Source organism: Colletotrichum gloeosporioides, assembly GCF_011800055.1.
Source record: "Colletotrichum gloeosporioides strain Lc1 chromosome Unknown consensus_63, whole genome shotgun sequence".
Lineage (NCBI taxonomy): Eukaryota > Fungi > Ascomycota > Sordariomycetes > Glomerellales > Glomerellaceae > Colletotrichum > Colletotrichum gloeosporioides.
This window is the reverse complement of record NW_025544708.1, coordinates 144,313-163,392: the sequence shown is the minus strand read 5'-3', so window position 1 is coordinate 163,392 and position 19,080 is coordinate 144,313. Positions and strand designations below refer to the sequence as shown.

General features: G+C 53.7%; 4 protein-coding genes across 4 annotated transcripts; 3 read left to right on the top strand and 1 right to left on the bottom strand.

The window, feature by feature from the left end:
* Positions 1-12: 12 nt before the first annotated feature.
* GCG54_00003217 (Threonine synthase) lies at positions 13-5,230 on the top strand (the record flags this gene model as incomplete). Its single annotated transcript, XM_045403293.1, has 5 exons — positions 13-2,031; positions 3,387-3,458; positions 3,556-3,928; positions 3,998-4,203; positions 4,256-5,230. The coding sequence occupies 5 exons, from the start codon at positions 13-15 to the stop codon at positions 5,228-5,230; spliced, it is 3,645 nt and encodes a 1,214-aa protein (XP_045261574.1).
* A 994-nt stretch (positions 5,231-6,224) lies between these two features.
* On the top strand, positions 6,225-6,490 carry GCG54_00003216 (uncharacterized protein; the record flags this gene model as incomplete). The annotated part of the gene is made up of 2 exons (XM_045403292.1): positions 6,225-6,275; positions 6,332-6,490. 2 exons carry the CDS (start codon positions 6,225-6,227, stop codon positions 6,488-6,490), a joined length of 210 nt encoding a protein of 69 aa, XP_045261573.1.
* Positions 6,491-7,456: 966 nt separating this feature from the next.
* Positions 7,457-8,353, top strand: GCG54_00003215 (uncharacterized protein; the record flags this gene model as incomplete). Its single annotated transcript, XM_045403291.1, has 2 exons — positions 7,457-7,597; positions 7,673-8,353. 2 exons carry the CDS (start codon positions 7,457-7,459, stop codon positions 8,351-8,353), a joined length of 822 nt encoding a protein of 273 aa, XP_045261572.1.
* A 5,652-nt stretch (positions 8,354-14,005) lies between these two features.
* On the bottom strand, positions 14,006-15,779 carry GCG54_00003214 (Aldehyde dehydrogenase; the record flags this gene model as incomplete). The annotated part of the gene is made up of 4 exons (XM_045403290.1): positions 14,006-14,145; positions 14,309-15,197; positions 15,257-15,656; positions 15,718-15,779. 4 exons carry the CDS (start codon positions 15,777-15,779, stop codon positions 14,006-14,008), a joined length of 1,491 nt encoding a protein of 496 aa, XP_045261571.1.
* Between the last annotated feature and the right edge of the window lie 3,301 nt (positions 15,780-19,080).

Genomic DNA, 19,080 nt, shown 5'->3' with positions numbered 1-19,080 from the left:
CACTGCGCGACAATGGCTCCTGCCCGGGTCATCGCAGACTCGGACGACTCGGACGATGACTTCGACCTGGAAGACGGTCCAGCGAAGCCTCCAACACCCAAGAAATCCAGCGAAGGACGTTCCTCCGATCCAGTAAGCGCTGCGACAGGCTCGACCGACCCTCAAGTCTTCCAAGAGATATACAACGATCAGCGAGCTCCAGCTACGAACGACATCTTGTCGCATCACGATCGCTCCTCGGTGCCCCACGGCGCGGTCTCTAGCTCCGTATCTGATGGCATAAAGGCTGCGACGAAGAAGGACGACACCAACACCTCATCATTGACTTCAATCACCGACCCGACTATGGGATCGAACCGGACAAAGAAGGCAAAGAGACCGGAGATCGTGGACCTTACGCAGGTCACGACCCCTGGGAGGATTGCCAATGACACGCCGAAGGACATGTGGGACGTGCCTAGCAGCCCGGCCGAACAGCCAACAGCACCGATCGCTACCTTGGCCAAAAATAAAACGCCTACAAGCAACAAGAGGAAGCGAGTGAACAATGTCGAGTTTACCTCTCCGTTGGCTATCGAGATGCCCTCCCAAGGATCTACACAGCCGTTTGACGTCACTCCGGTAGGGAGAGCCAACCTTTCTCTACCCCAGGCAGCCAAGAAACAGAGAATCGATGCACCGGTGTCATCGGCGGCGACAGACGATATTGACATGGTGGTCCCCCTCGACGATGGTTCTGTACTGGTCAACAGCCCGATCTCCGGGCAGAAGCAGGTATCTCTGTATATCGAACCCCGAGCTCTGACGGCTAGCCAACAGCTGCAATATGAGTATCATTCAGTCGACCCGTCGCCGGATGACCAGAGACCACCGCCTTCCCGCCATTTCACAACCTTGCAAGCTGCAGCACGCTCTAGTGGAGCTACGACTATTGCATACTCTACGCCCAGTCAAACACGAGTCCGGGGAATGCTCCAAGAGTCATTCGTAGATGATACGAACTCTCGAACGGCGTTTGAAGCCGTGCAGGAAATACGAGAAGTCATTGACCCCGAAGCGACAATCGAGATCCAGTCATCACCGGACATCATATCTGCAGCGCCTGTACGCAAGCAGCGCAGTCAGCACCGTGATGAATCTCCGCAGGCTGCAGCGTTGCATGTTGCAGACGATTGGAACTCGGACGACATTGGATTTCCTCGTGAGATGTACAAACCTCGACCAAGCCGACGAAGGGGTAGCGACGCTAGTCGGCAGAGCGATAACGGGAATACCACATTTACAACAGTCCCCGAGGCTGACATGGGACCAGCTGCACAACTTATCGAAGAGGCTGCTCCGCCAGCCAGCCCTCCCAAGCCCAAGAAGAGAGGGCGTCCTAGGAAATCCGATGCAACAGCAGCTCTTGAGCCTGCTGAGACCCAAGCACCGTTACCCGGAGTCACACCCGCAGTTTTGAGCGAGGTCGCCGAGAGCCCAGCTGCAGCGGAACCAACGTCAGCGGCTACACAGCAAACTAAGAAGAAAAGAGGCCGGCCAAGGAAGTCTGACAAGGTTGTCGCGGCGCACGTGCAGCAGGAACCCGTGGATCAGCCCGCAGCCGTTGAACCCGCTGACGAGGCCAAGAATATTGATGTTCCAGTGGATTTGGAGGCTGCGGGTGATAACCAATTGGAAAAGACCAGCAGGTCAACCAAGCCCAAGAAGAGTGATAAGAAGCGATCTACAGAGGAGGCGACAGAAAAAGAGCCAGCGAGTGAGACTGCAAGTGAGGCGGGCGAAGCACGGGCTCTGCAGCCTACAACGGCCAACTCGGGGCTGAAGCCCGGTTCCGATGGTTCGGGTCCGCAAAGCGCGGCAACAGAGGGGGAGGCGGCAGTTGTCACTCCCCAGAAGCACGAGGTCAAAAAAGAGGTGGCGGGCAAAGTCGATGGCAAGCAGGGGACACCAATGCCAGCATCGCAGGCCGGAAAGCCTCTCTATCGGGTGGGGCTCAGCAAGAAGTCGAAGATTGCACCACTGCTTAAGATTGTGCGCAAGTGAAACAATTTGATGGGAATTGGCGCGGGGCTGACGGTGGAGGGGTCGATGTTGACCACATTTCTTTTTTCGAGATACCCGGGCATTGTGGGAAGCAGGCGTTTAAGGCACGGCACAGTAAGAGTGGGCTGGCCAGACAGCATGAGGCATACGATTGATGAGGCTCGGCGGTATTATTGATGCCGACAGGATGCTATAGCAAGCCTTTTATGGATATTCGACAGTTGATGGAAACTTGCAATAGTTTCAGCCCTTCGTCTCTATGAATCGAGGTACCAATGCTCATCACGGTTACCTAAACCCAAGAAGAGGCCAAATCGCCAGTGACGACTCACTTGACAGGTCCTCCGCTTGACCAGCCGCAGCTACCAGCCTCGCCGTCAGCGGCAAAGCAGATTGTCAGCACCTGAGCTGTCAGAGCTCAATTGACTCGATCTGATGGAGGGGGATGGAGGGGTAATTGGATGGAGGGGCAATAAGAGGCGCATATTGCATGTTGCAGGCTGCTGGCTGCAGCTCAGGAGGTGGACGCGACACAAGGAAGTTCAGGCGCACGGGTGCATCAGCTCCTGTGCGACGCTGGAAGGAGCTTGCTGCCCGTGATCTGTCCAATCACAGAGCCAGAATTGGACATTCCGGCGCCGAAAACCAGGATTCTTGGCATCCCGACATGGCCCAGAGACACTCGTCGGAGTGGAAAGTGGACATTTGGGGGAGGATGACAACCCCGCGGCCACACTGGTGCAGTACGTTTTGTTATTTTTATTTTCTCCCCTGCTGGTCTTCCTCAGCGCAGCGCAAGTGCCATCCAATGTCCCATGCCGTGTCCTGCCCACCCGTCCGACGCTGTTGTCACCCCGCCGCCCGCCTGAGGTGCCTCCCGATTGACGGCTAGTGCGGGGCAAAATTTGCGGTTACTCACTCCTGAGTTACTAAAGTTTACGGGACATTGGCGGGGAGGCGAGGACCTAATTACAGACTGGAAGACGCTGGACAGCACAGTCACTGTGGACGACGACGACGGGAGGGGACCCGGGAGGGAAGAGGAGAGGAGAGGAGAGGGGCTCTTTTTATGCTGGCTCGACTCGATGCGAGTCGAGCCACCACCGACTTTCGGCCACTTGACGTGCTTGGTGTGACTCGACTTTTTTTCTTTCCTCTTCCGTCCATCGCTCCATCCCGCCCTTCTCAGCCCGAGATCTTGCATTCGCAGAGACGAGGTCTGGTTACTTTTCCCCTTCCATTTCCCGCTCCCTTTCAATTGGGCTTCGTCCTCTTTTCTGCCCATTCCCTCCTCACCGCATAAAGGCATCATGGCCACCAACGGTACCACCACCAACGGCCAGACCGGCACCGGCGCCGACACCACCCACACCCAGTCGCAGCGCTACCTGAGCACCCGCGGCGAGGACAGCGGTGTATGTTATACCCCTTTCTCTTGAACCAGTTGCTTCTGCAAGCCATTGCGCGCAACTCCTGAAGCCAATGCCTGCACAGCGCTGATCGCATCTCCAGTTCTCCTTCGAGGAGGTCGTTCTCAAGGGTCTCGCCAGCGACGGCGGTCTCTTCATCCCCGAGCACATCCCCCAGGTCGCCAACTGGCAGGACTGGAAGGACCTCTCCTTTCCCGACCTCGCCCACAAGATCCTCTCTCTCTACATCTCCGCCTCCGAGATCCCCTCCGAAGACCTCAAGGGCATCATCGACCGAAGCTATGCCACCTTCCGCCACGCCGACACCACACCGCTCCGCCACCTGAACGACAACCTCTACCTCCTCGAGCTCTTCCACGGCCCGACCTTTGCCTTCAAGGACGTTGCGCTGCAGTTCCTCGGCAACCTGTTTGAATACTTCCTCGTGCGCAAGAACGAGGGCAAGACTGGAAAGGGTATGCTCGCTGGAGCCCGCGCGGGGTAAACTGCGCCTGTCGGACAAGCCAGACTAACACGTTGCGCAGACAGACATCACTTGACTGTTGTTGGCGCTACGAGTGGTGACACAGGATCCGCCGCCATCTACGGCCTGCGCGGCAAGAAGGATGTCTCTGTCTTCATCCTGCACCCCAAGGGTCGCGTGAGCCCCATCCAGGAGGCCCAGATGACGACTGTACTGGACGAGAACGTCCACAACCTTGCCGTCACCGGTACCTTTGACGATTGTCAAGTAAGTAGCCCGTCACCCGATTGTGCGCCTTCACCAACACCAATCGTTTCAGGACATCGTCAAGGCCCTGTTCGCCGATCCCGACATCAACTCGACGCACAACCTCGGTGCCGTCAACTCCATCAACTGGGCCCGTATCCTCGCCCAGATCGTCTACTACTTCCACTCCTACTTCTCCCTCGCCAAGACCTCCGAATCCTTCAAGCTTGGCGACAAGATCCGCTTCGTCGTGCCCACGGGCAACTTTGGCGACATCCTCGCCGGCTACTTCGCCTTCCGCATGGGCTTGCCCGTTGACAAGCTCGTCATCGCGACCAACGAGAACGATATCCTCCACAGGTTCTGGACGACCGGCAAGTACGAGAAGCAGCCCGCGCCTCCCGCCGAGGCCACCGGCGGCCTGGCCACCGATGGTGCCAAGGCGCATGAGGACGGCGTCAAGGAGACCCTCAGCCCTGCCATGGACATTCTGGTCTCCAGCAACTTTGAGCGTCTGCTCTGGTTCCTCGCCTACGAGTTCGCTACCACCGCCGGCATGGACGACGAGTGGAACAAGAGGCAAGCCTCCCAGGAGGTCGCCTCCTGGCTCAAGGACCTTAAGACCAAGGGCGGCTTCGGCCCTGTCTACAAGGATGTGCTCACTTCAGCCCGCCGCGACTTCGAGAGCGAGCGCGTCAGCGATCCCCAGACCGTCGAGACCATCAAGGACTTCTACAACAAGATCGACTACGTCCTCGACCCCCACTCTGCCATTGGTGTTGCCGCTTCCCTGCGATCCATTGAGCGCGCCGCCGAGGTGCCTCACATCTCCCTTTCTACCGCCCACCCTGCCAAGTTCGCCGGCGCCGTCGACATGGCGCTCAAGGAGGAGCAGGGATTCAACTTCAAGGAGAAGGTCCTCCCTACGGAATTTATCGGCCTGGAGGAGAGGGAGAAGAGGGTCACGGAGTGTGTCAACGACTGGCAGAAGGTCAGGGAGATTGTCAGGGCGCAGGTCGACGAGGAGCTCAAGGCTCTCCACAGCTAAGCGGGGTGATCGAGGGCTGAGAGCATACAAAGCATAAGCATACAAGCTGTGTCGCGGTTCACTTTCGACCACGGCAGCGAGAAATACCAACGAGAGGCATACGTTTTCTGGAGAGCGCTTGACGGCGGAGGTTTTTCTTTGCAGTCATCAGTGATCGGCATCTTGATAGTGCGATACGCATCGTCAGACTGTACGTTTTTGATTTCATTCTGATATCTACACCCCATATAGAAAACACCTGTGGTTCGTCTAGGGGGCGATTGGGTGGTTTGGAGAGGGGCGCAACTTGCATTGCATGAAGCTGTTTTGGCTGCGGTCGAAGACCTCCCGCATTCCGGGTGTGGTTCACAAAAACGTAAAAACGCAAAATAGGAGGGGGATAACGCGTGAATAGCGGAAACCATGATGATAAACGAGATTTCGAGTTTCTGAGCCTCGATTTGCTGGGTGATAGTGACGGGAGGAGTGATGTCGTGTGATTTGTGTACTTGGATGAGTGACACTGCGGTATCCTGCGCATCATCGTCGATGCCTTCCACCATCCCTCCCTCTCCTCGGCCATGTACTTGTTCATCATCGCGGTTGTCGTCATCACTGCTCACGATGTCGAGGGTACAAGTTTTCGCGCAGACGTCGATGATGCAGACGACGCTGGAGGCCGACCAGATGTCTCGCGCTTGGGGCATGCCTCCCGGGTGCTGGCTGGCTGGGCATGTCGGTGAGAAGCTTGTCTTGCCCTGAGAGGGCCACCGGGGAATGATTGTTGGCAAAGCCTTCCAACAGCAAAGTTTTGTCGGTGAAGTTCGATTTTGTTTGGTGGTTGTATGCGTGCGATGGCATGTGACTGTGAGGGCGAGATGAGTATAAAAGTGTGATGTCTCCATGAGCTTTTCGGATTTTTGCCATAGCCAACTCGACTTCAGAACAGTCAACGAACATCAGATTTCAACTCACACACTTCATCAAGCCTCAATCTCCAAGTATTCCAGACAACATGCCCAACCAGATGAGCAAGAGCGATGCCTCTCGCATCCAGGCGACCCAGGTACGTGATTTGGTATGTTCATATTGAAAGGGACTCTCTCTGACAAGCTGTGACAGGCTCAGGGTGGGAAGGACATGAGCTCCGGCGGCTTCGCTGCACGGGCCCAGGGTGCCGGAGACAGGAACACCAACGCTGGCCAGCAGGGCCAGGGTGGCCAAGGAGGACAGAACCAGGGAGGACAGAACCAGGGAGGACAGCAGGGACAGAACAAGTAGACGGACGGAAGATGGAGAGGTCGAGGGAGAGACAGGTGTTGTATTCACGTCACTCGTTTGTTTGCCGCGTTGGATGGTTTGTGTGGCAGAGAAAGGCATCTACTTCTCTGCTAAGTCACATACCATGTCGATGAGAGCGCGTACATTGATATAGCAAGATGGCTTTGAGATTTGTGAGATATGATGACGATGTTCTACTTTATATAAATATATACCTTGTTCATCGTCGCCGGAGATCGTCTGCAGGCGGACCCCCAATACTGCATTGTGTAAGTCTGTATACTTTTGCCGTAGTTTTGTCTACTCATGTTCTCATCCAACATGGACTCGGAGTTGTCGTATATGAGACCTAGGTGTGGACACAGGAACATTACGTATTCTCCAGATGAAATGTTTATCGTCATAACACCTGGACTGTAAAGTTCATTCCTTTTGTATTCAAGCTTAAATATTGCAAATTCACGCGCACCTTCCGACTGACGCCGGCGGAGAGGGGAAATTGGCTGAGAAGCCGCACTTACCGACTCCTATTGTTGACAGCTACGGTGCCTTTTCACTGGAAATCACACTTCACCAGACAAAGCTGTTCTTTCCTTCCGTTTGAATCTAAACTAAAGGTGCTCCTTCCACCCGCACAGTCAGTGCCTTCCTTGATGAGGTTGCCACCTTCTCACTTCCCGTACGATTTCTCACCTTCGACCCACCTTCTTTCTCACTTCCAGTCCATCCACGCAGCTACACGGAGTATTTAAACTTCCTCGTCGAACGGTTTGTTGATAAACCTTTCTTCTTCACATCTACCTTCTCTCTTTCACTACCTCTTCCTCTACTGTGAAAACCCTGGGTGAGCTTGAAACTTCCTCAACACATCTACCTGCTCTCACCATCCTCACCGTTCGTTCCGACCCCTTCGACACACAATCATATCCACCACACCTATCTCAGCGTCGCAACACAATGCACAACATGGGAACCGATCGAGAAAGTACACAGACAAAGCGAGGCGGCCAAGGTCTTCATGACGACAACACCAATATCGTCACGATGGAGCGCAACCAGTCGGGATCAGATCAGACGGCAAAGGCGGCTGGGCTGCTGAAGCCAGCGGTTCCTGAGGCCCCCCAACAGTAGAAGCGGAAGCGACGGGACGAGATCGGGTCTCACGACTTGCCCTCTACAAAGATTCAGAAGAGAACAGGACCCTACTCGGAAGCGACCAGGGTCAAGTCTGAGACGAACGCCAATGAAAAATCAGATGTGGACACGAACACCGACGCATCTTCTGACCAACGACTCAACCTCAGTATCATAGCCGATGACATCATCCCTGAACGCCGTGGCATTGCGTGGACAAGACCAAAGGCGGAAGACATCACCAGGGAAACCCATAGCCTTCACAACGAGATCGCCTGTATGTCAGAGGAGCCACTGGGCCCGGATCTGGACATCGCACTCCAACTTGCGGCAATAAATCCTTCAGCAAAAGAAAGGAAGGACATCATGGCGCCCTTTATGGATAACCTGCAAAAGGAGCACTGTCTGCGACGTTTCGTCGTGCGCCACGTCATTGATGAGGAGGGACGGTCAACGCTGGAGACTCGGGCGACGGAAGTCAACATGATGATTGCGATTCACAAAGCGACCGGACGCATTCCACAGGAGCGTAACGACTTTCTGGGCAAGTTAGCAGAACAAAAGACAAGAGAAGCCGCCTGGTCCGCCACAGCACATTTCCTGAATGGTCCTGCCGCTTATGAAAAGGCGCGCCTTATCAAGCTCTATGACACACTCTACACCTTCGAGAAGCAAGACGGAAATGCGCTGAAACGCGTCCAGGATGCGCACATCTTGAAAAGATTGTGAGCCGTCGCAAGACACAATCGCATCATTCTCGGAAAAAAATTTCGGTTGCGTTGTTACCTGCAGGGAATTTGGCGATATGGTTTGGATGGCATTGGGGTGATTTAAGGGGATACCGAAGGGATTTGCGCGGGAGTTTTCTGGAATATGCGGCAGTGGTCAGTCTGCGCCGCCATAATTTTCAAGACAAGATGTTATTTGCATAGACAGCAAAAAGAAATCGCATCAAACACTTCACGTTTCATTTCATGGTGAGCACTAAAACAGTTTCGTCAACTTGTCGCATAGAGACGATAGCATTTTATCTATAAATATACCTGTTCGTCGTCACATACACGGTCTGACAGAATCCGGCAGGCGAAACTCTTAGTGATGTGAGAGCGAGTGTCAGCGTATCTTATCCTGAGCGATGGAAGGCTTGTGGTCGCGGAGGTACTCTTGCATGGTGTCCCATCTCTACCAAGGCCATGTCGAAAGAGGAGCGTGTTAACGCAGGTGAATACTCCATCAACAATGACCACAGACTACCCTGGTGATGATCGGGTGTTTTCAGATTCCCGATACGATCCTGGTATGTCTAATGGGCGCTAGGGGGAAGTTCTTCATGGTATGTTGTCTTGGCCGTGACATGGGTCCTACAGAGAGGGTGAGAGAATATCTCTTTAAAGAGGATGATGGGCATACTGAAGTTGAATTCGCGGCTGCAGACAGAGGTACTATCTACTGATGAGGAAGGGTTGGGGTATATTCCCGTAGTCTCGCCAAAGAATCCATCAGCGGACAAGGCAATGTTGTCCACAAGATGAGCCTTACATGCTTGTGCGTCGAGGTCGGAAGCAGTGGTCGGCTTTACTTCAAATCTATGACCCTCTGTTGAAGGAATGGTCTCCCGTGGTGCAATTTTTGAGTACCGAGGCACGACATCTCGAGGTTGACGTCCTTTGGCAGTGCTTTCTGTCATTTGCTTGGGGATATTCTGGATGGTATTATGACCTCGCTCGCCCCCCGCCATTGGACTGCCCCCAGCGGGAGCCGGACGGCGGACATCGCTATGAGATGTTAGTTTTCTACCATACAAACATGCCACGCAATCGTTCAAGCCGTAATTGCTGCTCAAGGCCATTGCTTGAGGGACGAAGTACGCGTTAAATAGCTCGAATAATGCCTCTCAGGGTTCCCAGAGATTCTGTGCAAAGATTCAGCTGTGTACAGTGGCTTTTCGTTCTGTTTCGGTGCCCCTGAAAGTCTTCTTTCGTCGTTTATTAGGCTGTTATCCGCGTCACTTTTCCTGGTTTACGCCTTGTCAGGTGGTGCAGACTCTTGGCGGTGTTCGTGTCGGAGGGATGATTGCCCGATCACGAGTCACTATCAGATCTTCAGTTCTGAATCAATTTTGCTGCTATGTTCTGGGTTCAATTAATTCAACAACTAAAGTATAGTGTTGACCAAGAGGAAGATCAACATGCAGACTTTTCGTCAGCATACCCTAAACTGAGGCATCTAGATTCTTCTCCCGCTTTAAGTTCTGTATAAAACTTTTTATTCCTCTCAGGGGTGGGCAATCTCTTCACAATAATGGTGGTCTGTGAATGCAAAATCGCTTCTCATGCTCTTGATCCAGGATGGCGTCTCGAGGCAGAGGCATGCAACGGAAGGCATAGGTGATTTGAACGTCAACATGAATTAATACAGGCGTATGCCATGAGTAGAGACAGATACACAGCCGAATGAGCGAGAAACTTGGACGCTCACGGACATAGCTGCTAGGACAAGATGTCGAACCACTCAAAAGTTTCGCGTCTGTTGGGGACTAACCGTTAATACAAAGGTGAAAGCCAGTCCAGATGGGAAATAGCGCGACACAGATTCTGGGAGCGTTGGATTTTGCTGATTTCATCCCTTATAACTATTACCAAGATTATCCACCGAGACAACAAATCAGCATCAGACGTGATCTGTCCCTCGGTCAGAAATCGCCCTGAACAATGAGAAGGCCAATAAAATATCACCCAGCCTACCAGAGGTAGAGAACGAGGCGCCAACCTCTCCTTGAATGCTATTTAAATGAGGTTATCAAGCCAGAAAACGACGATTTACCAACAATGGAATTACCTGTCCCAGGCTGACCTCGTCCGCAATCACTCTTTACCGAGCTGTCTCAGGGTCAGATGTCCCGGCTGATATGGAACCTGTAACTTGAATGCATGCTCACGTCCCCGGGGACTTGTTCGTCGTCTTCTGACGGGTATTATTCACAATACACCGACGGGGGTCAATCTCCAGAGCTGGTCGGGTGCCCCTTTTTCGTCTCATCTCATTGTAAAGTGTCATGATGAGATATAGAGAGCAATTGAACGAAATCCCTCAGTCGAAGGAGTGTTACATGATAAGCCTACTCGTCACAGATTCAAGCTCAACACAGCAACACAACCATAGAGGATGTTCGCCTCAAATGGTCTCTGGTCCAGAAATGCATCACTTTCAATCACCAAGCCGTGTACGTGTGTCCGCGAAATGAATAGATGATAGAATCTCTTTAATCGCTTCAGCGTCCGGCGTTTTCTTTCCATGGAATGCTTGAATACTCCAGGGGTAGCAATGTTTCCATCCTCGATGCCCTGGAGCATCGAGGATCGGCAGAACGTCATCGGATTCTTTTCAGGTATTTGGCCGAGGATTATTGTATAGACCACAACGCTGGCAACGATTTTACTTTTCTAGAAAGTCTCAACAAGGGAATCACAAAGCATTTTATACGGCGGGCTCCGGCGCCCATGCATGAGAATACCTTTCTGTCGTCAACCGTCGCTTCGGCCATTCGCCTTATAAAAGACATCGTACCAGAAAGAATGAGAATCAACAGAGCAGACCAAATGAATCTGTTTGACCAAAATGCGCGAAGTAAAGGTGGCCTGATAAGGTGTTCAATGCGCTGGCTCAGCAGCATCGCTAAATTTTCTCCAGACCTCATGATGCTTGTCTCCGTGGTGTCTCTAGCCATTCACGTCAAAGTATTCCTATAAATATTGAAATCCTTGCTGTGGCTGGTTGACAGTCATCACGGTCTGGAGGGGCGGTAAAAACTGGCATGGGCTTGCATACGGCCGCGGCAGTGCGTGTGATGGCTTTACCCAAGCTCTTCAATACACGGACTGAGAGGACATCATGCTGAAATTCAGATTCGAAGACGACTAACATGTCCTTCTATATGCTGGATGCCACCTTGGAAGCTATCGGGAACGTTCGATGTATTGCTGAAACTTCAAATTCATTGGACATCTATATAAGCTTGGCCATTTCGCAAGATTTAGCAACGGCCCAGGTAATTGAAATTATATAAGAGAATCGCTATTATAGCATATAACTACTCCTGCACGTCCAAGCCATCGCTTGTCTGGCCTCAAGATCAACAGCCCGAACGCACAAGTTCTTCTCACGAACAGATCTCACCCTCGTCCATCACTTCAGGCATCGTATTGTTGTATCTCCAACTGAATACCCACAGAATCGGTTCAGAGTTCGATAACCTCCATTTGACGCCGCTGAAGCCATGTGTCATGTTCGAAGCGAACATTCGTGGCGGGTTTCATGCGAACATACCGAAAAACTACATCATTTTTAGAGAACGTTAACGTCGAGTAACGAATTCAAAATTGTATACGGTATAATATGGCAATTCACAATGAGTAGGGCGAGAGTACAGCCTCCGCGAGATCGTCAATGGTCGAGTTGACAACGGCACGCTGTCCCTAAACCATGTCCGTGCTAGCGGCACCGGGAGCATGGGAATCCCGGCAGACAAGCTCGATCGAATGACTATATAAACGGTCTGCTCGGCTCTAAAAGCCTATGGAAGACACAATCACTCCGTATCCTACGCTTTCTTCTAAAAGCGTTTCTCATGAGATATGCCATACCGGGAAAGTGATGTCGAATGAGTGGATGGACGTGTTGTGTCTCTGATATCTCTGATCTGGCGGCATTCTTCTCTGTCGACGATTTATTCTCCGAATATACGCGACGTCTTGTCATGAATCGCCGGTGTACTTCTGTAGTAATCGCTCTTCGGCCGGAGAAGTCGCCCGCTCGCGACTTCCGACCTCGAATGGTAGCTCTAGGGGATGCGCCAACCTGGATTGCGCTGGCCGACTCAACAACATGAATATGCTCTGGGAGACTAGTTATATCAGAGAGAAAGTGCCGTGGCTATTACTGTGCAGCCATACAGTACTCATCGAGAATCCCAGCGTGGAAATCGGCGCGTCCGACAACCAGCCGGAGGAGCACAGCGCCGAGTGCTCGCACCCGCGAGATGACGGCCAAGAACTTCAGGAAAAGCACCGCGTTGATCCAGTCCCGGATCTAGTCCCGGCTGCTGTGAATTGAACACGGCAAAGGTAAGCAAGCCCTTTTGCGTCGAGATTGAGACTCCGCTGATGGTGCCAGAACACCGTGTAGATATGACATGAGCTGCACTTTCAAGGCCAGCGAGTGATTCTAACTCAGCATGTCCCTTTCCTCTGCCTGAGTCGAGCAGAACCCGAGGGGCTATGACTTTATGCAGACCTAAGCTTAAAGGTGACTTGATATGGTTTTTGATGGGATGGCTTAGTCTCATGGCTGCAGTTTGTTAGTGTTTTACCCAAGTCTTTAAGACTCTTATTTTTCATGTCATTCATAGCTGCCTCGGTATGTCTCAGCTATTCCAGTCAAGAAAGAAAACCAAGGGGATATCAGTGGTTGGAATAAGACTCTCATAGGAACAAATTCAATATCCTACTCATTCTATTAAGAGCAAATAAAGTCTCGGAAGAAGTCCCTCTTCCTTGTCCTTTTTTCTCGTCCCCGTTATCCCCGTCGTCCTTGTTATCCCCGTTATCCCTATTATCCCCGTCGTCCCTATTGTCTTTGTCGTCCTTGTCGTCCTTGTCGTCCTTGTCGTCCTTGTCGTCCTTGTCGTCCTTGTCCTCGTTATGGTCCCTTATTATCTTTTCATTATACAAGGCGCATATAAAACACAGACTTAACGCTGTATTCAAAATTTTGCGGCTGCCTGCTAAAACTGGGATATACTACTTAATCGATTGACTATAGGCTTGCGGTAGTTATGTTGTTCTAAAACCAAGTTGAGGCTTTTGCAATATATTAACGTTTTGAAATACTCAGCATGTTTATTACGACAGCATGTGTATTACAACGCTTGTAAGGTGTTATAACGAGTAGACAACTTTTCAGTCGGAGATGTTAGACCTGCGCCGTATCAGTGCTATGCTGCACTTAAGCTTGTCCTGTAGGTAGTATGTGAAAACGATCTTACGTCACTTTTTAAGAGACAGCCGACCTAGTGAGTAACGCTTCACTTCAAAGGCTCAACGGTTGTGTCGTAGCATCTTTGAGAAAAACCAGAAGACGCTCTCCGCGACCGCCAGTGCCGGCACGCCGAGTAAAGTGGGACCATCCGAAGTGACCGACCCACCCGGCGCCGGACCGCCCGGGCCGGAACACACACAAATCTCACAACCGCCACCACGCACGCAACGGAACAAATTGAGTTATTTGGTATCATTCAAACTTGGTATTGCACAGTTACGTAAAGGTCATGTACACATTTGCGCCAGAAGTCCCCGCTTTTCATTACCTTTCCTTCCCGATCCCTTAGAACAGCGCGCCGCCCAGACGGATGGCGACGGACTTGTTCTGGGTGTAGTTTGCGAGGGCGGCCTCGCCGAGTTCTCTGCCGATTCCTGATTCTTTGAAGCCGCCGAATGGGACAGAGTGGTGAAGCATATTATAGCCTGCGGGGGTTTCATTAGAATGCCGTTTGGAGGCTTTGAGGAGTTTGTGTGAAGTGATGAGGCGACCCGGCGATCCCGGAGATCGTCCGAGACCTCCGGGCGCGGGAGCGGGGGACACGGGCCACAAGTGACAGTGCGGGGTAGAGTGAGGCATGGAACTTACAGTTAACCCAGACGGTACCAGCCTTGAGCTTGTTACCGACGCGGAGGGCGGTGTTGAGGTCCTTGGTGTGGACGGCGGCGGCCAGACCGTAGTTGGTGTCGTGGGCGAGCTTGAGGACCTCCTCCTCGTCCTTGAACTTGGCGATGGCGCAGACGGGGCCGAAGATCTCCTCCTGCATGATCTTCATGTCGGGGCGGACGTTGGAGAAGATGGTGGGCTGGATGAAGTAGCCCTTGTCGCCGTGGCGGGCGCCGCCGGTCTCGATGGTGGCGCCCTCGTCGGTGCCGGCCTTGATGTAGCCCATGATGCGGTCGAACTGCAGCTGGGAGACCTGGGGGCCCTGGAAGGTCTCGGGGTGGAACGGGTCGCCGACCTTGTTGGCCTGGGCGCGCGCCTTGAACGCCGCGAGGAACTTGTCATAGATGTCCTCCTGGACGAAGATGCGGGTGCCGGCGCAGCAGCACTGGCCGTGGTTGTAGTAGATACCGAAGTTGACCCAGGAGATGGCCTGCTCGATGTCGGCGTCGTTGAACACGATGTTGGGGGACTTGCCGCCGAGCTCGAGGGTGACCTTCTTGAGGTTGGAGCTGGCGGCGGCCTTCATGATCTGGCGGCCGACGACGGTGGAGCCGGTGAAGGCGATCTTGTCAATGTCCATGTGGGAGGAGATGGCGGCACCGGCGACCTTGCCGAAGCCGGAGATCAGGTTGAAGACACCGGGAGGGAAGCCGGCCTCCTTGACGAGGTTGGCGAAGACGAGAGCGGACAGAGGGGTCTGCTCGGCGGTCTTCATGACGATGGTGTTACCGGTGGCCAGGGCGGGGCCGATCTTCCATGAGAGCATGAGAAGGGGGAAGTTCCAGGGGATAATCTGACCACAGACACCAATCTGTTTGGGTTGTTAGTGGTTGCTCCGTCGCTCTCTTTTCAAACCCGAGGTATACTCACAGGCTCGGGGCGGGTGTAGTGGAACATGTCGGGGGCGACGTCAATGGTCTTGCCCTCGATCTTGTCGGCCCAACCTCCGTAGTACCTCAAGCAGCCGACGACGGCACCGACGTCACCCTTGGCCATGGAGATGGACTTTCCGTTGTCGAGAGACTCGACGGCGGCGAGGAGCTCAGCGTTCTTCTCGGCGAGGTCGGCGAGCTTCAGCAGGTAGAGGGAACGCTGGTTGGGGGTGGTCTCAGCCCAGACACCCTCGAAGGCCTTGCGGGCGGCGGCGACGGCGATATCGACATCCTTCTCGGTGGCCTCGTGGACGGAGCAGATGACCTCCTCGGTGGAGGGGTTGATGACCTCGAAGGTCTGCTTGTCGACACCCTCAACCCACTCGTTGTTGATGAACCTGTCGAACGCTGGGTTAGCCAAAGCTTCACTCGTGTGTAGATGGGCATGTCGTCACATACAGTCCAGTGGGCTGGGTGTAGGCGCCCGTCACTGGGGTCTTGAGCTCAACGGACAAACCCATTGTGATGGTTGTATGTAAGAACAGATAAAACAAGTATTGGTATCAAGGTATCACAGATAAAAAGAAAAAAGTTCGTGAAATGGGTTTGGTTGTTGAGAGAGTCGTGAGAAGTGAGGGAGGAAAGATGAGAGTTCAGATCCGGGAGAGCTGGGGACGACAGGACTGTATATAAAGCGGGGTATGGGGGACAGCACAGCTGGGGGAGGAGAGAAGTCCGCGACAGTGACGCCAACGGGGATTCAGCGTCGCGAAGCCAGACATCAATGTCGGAGGCGAAGGCAGTGTGGATAGACCCTAGCGTGGGTAGCTCGGCGGGGGGGAGGGTGTGCGGATGGGGATGGGTACGGGGGGCTAAGGAAGGGTGAGGGGGAGTCGAGTTGTGCAGAACACTCAATCAATCCCGAGGCCTGGTCTGCGGAACCGCAGATGGACATTGGACAAACATGCACATCCATGAAGCCGCACAATGTAAAGCAATGACTCTGGGTGGACTGCACCAGCCGCAGGCTCTCCACCAGACGCATCTGCATGCTGTATCTGGATGGAGCACACAGATAATTTCTAGGGGACTTGGGTCCTTTGGCTTGTGTAGACAGCAACGAGACAGCATACAGCAGACAGCAGATACAGGAACACAGACAGAGCACACAGACCTGGGGTGTGACCGGGGTCGCAGCAATGGAGGGGCAAAGGGGAGAGGGCCACCCACCGCAGCCGGGCCTGGGGGACGGGGACTCTGAGGTGCGCCTCCTCATGCAAGGGAGGGCCAGCCAAACGGGGCATAGTGGGTGCCGCTTCGGGCCAACGCCTGTTCCTCTCGGCCACCTCGAGACGAGTCCCCCGGTCCCCTACGCCCAGCATCGACTTGAATCCCGCCTCTCCAGCCGAGCGGTCATCTTCCATCCACGCGCCAACCTCCAGACGAGAGGTCTTTCGGTGTTAAACCACAGCAACAGAGACCCGTGTGTCGGGCATTAGGAAACCCCAGAGCAGCGAGTTGTTGTGTGTGGATGATGCCTGTTGATTCGGCTCAAGCGTGTCGAGAATGGCACCCAACAGCGGTGCTAATTGAGTTCCCCCAGCCCAGCCAGCCCATCTCTCCCATCTCCCGTTTTCCCCAGATTGTTAGTCGCCGAAACCAGAAACCATAATCGCATGATAGGAGCAAGGGAAATGAGACGAGCTTGCATCTTTCGTACTGCGTATCTCTACAAGAGGATAGGGTATTGTTGTGCCGTTACTGCACCTTTGCCACACACAACAGCACAACGAGAGGCATCTATCTCCAGACCCCCTCCCCCTCTCCGCTTAACCCCTCTTCGGGGCGGTTGTCACCCCGCATTTCTCCATCAGAGCTTGCGTCTTCCATCTGGGAAGTGGCCAATCACAGCTGTCCAAAAAGGCTCGTCTGTCTGGAAGCAGCAGCCACACCCGCTTCAAAGCGGTTCATCTCTGGCACATTTATGGAGTGATTGCATAGCAAATACGTTGAGGGCACCGGCAAGAGTTGCTGTGACTGGCCAGGGCTCGATCTGGAGGACACGCTATGACAAATGCGCCGCCCCTCTGCATCTCTTTAGGGGTGTCACCTAGGGAACAGACGGGTTCCCGCGCTGATCTTGCTTGCACAGGAGACCGGACCAGACTGGACCAGCGCACATCGTGGGCCACCGCGTCGCAACTTGACCGTAATACCGTTGCAGTCAATGGCCAGGTCCTCAGGTTGGGTCGTCGATAGTGTAGAGCAGTTTGTCTTAGGGTGCTTAGCAATGCACTATCAAAGCTAGAAGACAAACTACCCCAGACTCTGAGGAAGATCATGTTGGGAACCACAACAAATCACCAGTTCTGGATGGACGGAAGCATCCCGCAGGATTACATGGACGATGCGAATCAGCATCTGCAGTCAGCAAGCAACTCGCCTTACCCTGGAGTGCCTGATGCCCTATCTTCGAGTCAAAGGAAAGGCAGTCGGCATATGGGACGAAGCTCTGTCCCTGTTGTGCCTGTTACCTGTCTCTCCAAAACCCGCGCCAAAACCCGTCTGGAGCCCCGGGATGAAAAGGCTCTGTAGCGTTCCTCCGCTTTCTTTCCCCTCCAACCCCACCTCTTCCACCCACCTTGACGACACACACACGTTGGTGGTGGCCGTGGTGGCTGGCCCTGCCTGCATGCTGCTGCTGTACTCCGTAGCACCTTGAAGGTTACTGTTAAGATTACCTTGAGAAGCGGAGGAATGACCAGGGGCTGATCCACCATTCTCCAAGTTTTTTTCTAACGCCGCAAGCCGTGATCTTGTTAGGAGATAAGCCTCGAGAGGACCGGATCGTGAGTTCGGGCGAGACTGCGGTGCTTTATGCCACGAGGCGCGAGGTGAATTGCCCCTCCTCATCTCGGGTCGTCATTAATGCTGTTTGCCGGGTGCCTCAGTCTCGGCCCAAAGCCCAGCGAGATCCCTTTTTCTCTCGCTCTTGACTTCCCCCGCACAGAAAGAGCACTTGGAGGGTAGAGACAGGGGTGTCTCCAACATCGGGGGATGTCGGTTTATCATCCTGCAAACGCCGCGTCGGCGCTTTCTCAAGTTCCCACTGCTTGCCTTTTCGTTCGCCTCGCCCCCCAGCTGCTGGGAACCCAGGGAAAAAAAGTCTGGGCGCTCGCCCGCCCAATTTCTCCCTCTCAGATCCTGCTACCGAAGACCCCTGCTCTATCGCTTCCTTGTCTCCGACATCATTCGACAGCAGCGAACCCTCTTGGCCGAAGCTGTTGGGGATTTTGTGGGGAACTGCTCGGTCTGATGGCAGTTTCACGGCTACACGGAGCTCCAGTCTTTTTTGTCTCTTCTGCTCTGCTGGCTCACCAACGCGTGGGTTCCGGGCGTGGAGCAAAGGGACGGGGTCACGGAGAAGGACCGATCCCCAAATATGTGTTCTTCTGGGGAGGACGCAAATAGCATCTCGCCTCGAAACTTTATTTGTCGTGTCATGTCCTGAATAATTCGTCTCGCAAACCCGCTGTCTGTTAATTATCGTGTCCACCAACATGTAGCAGCGCATGGCTTTCCTTTGGCGATGCTAGCCGCGCATTGCCCGTCCGGTGCGGCAGCGGCGGCGGCGGCACGCGGCGCCAAGATTCCGACTCGTCAAGTCCCCAGGTTCCGATAAACTGCCCGGTTCCGATTGTCAGTGTGACAAGCGCTGTTCATGCTTGGTCATGCTTAATTCCGGCGCCTTGGTTGATGATTTCCGATCTGCTTGGTCATAATTCCATAATTCCACGAGCTTTGCGGTTTCTTGCACGGAAC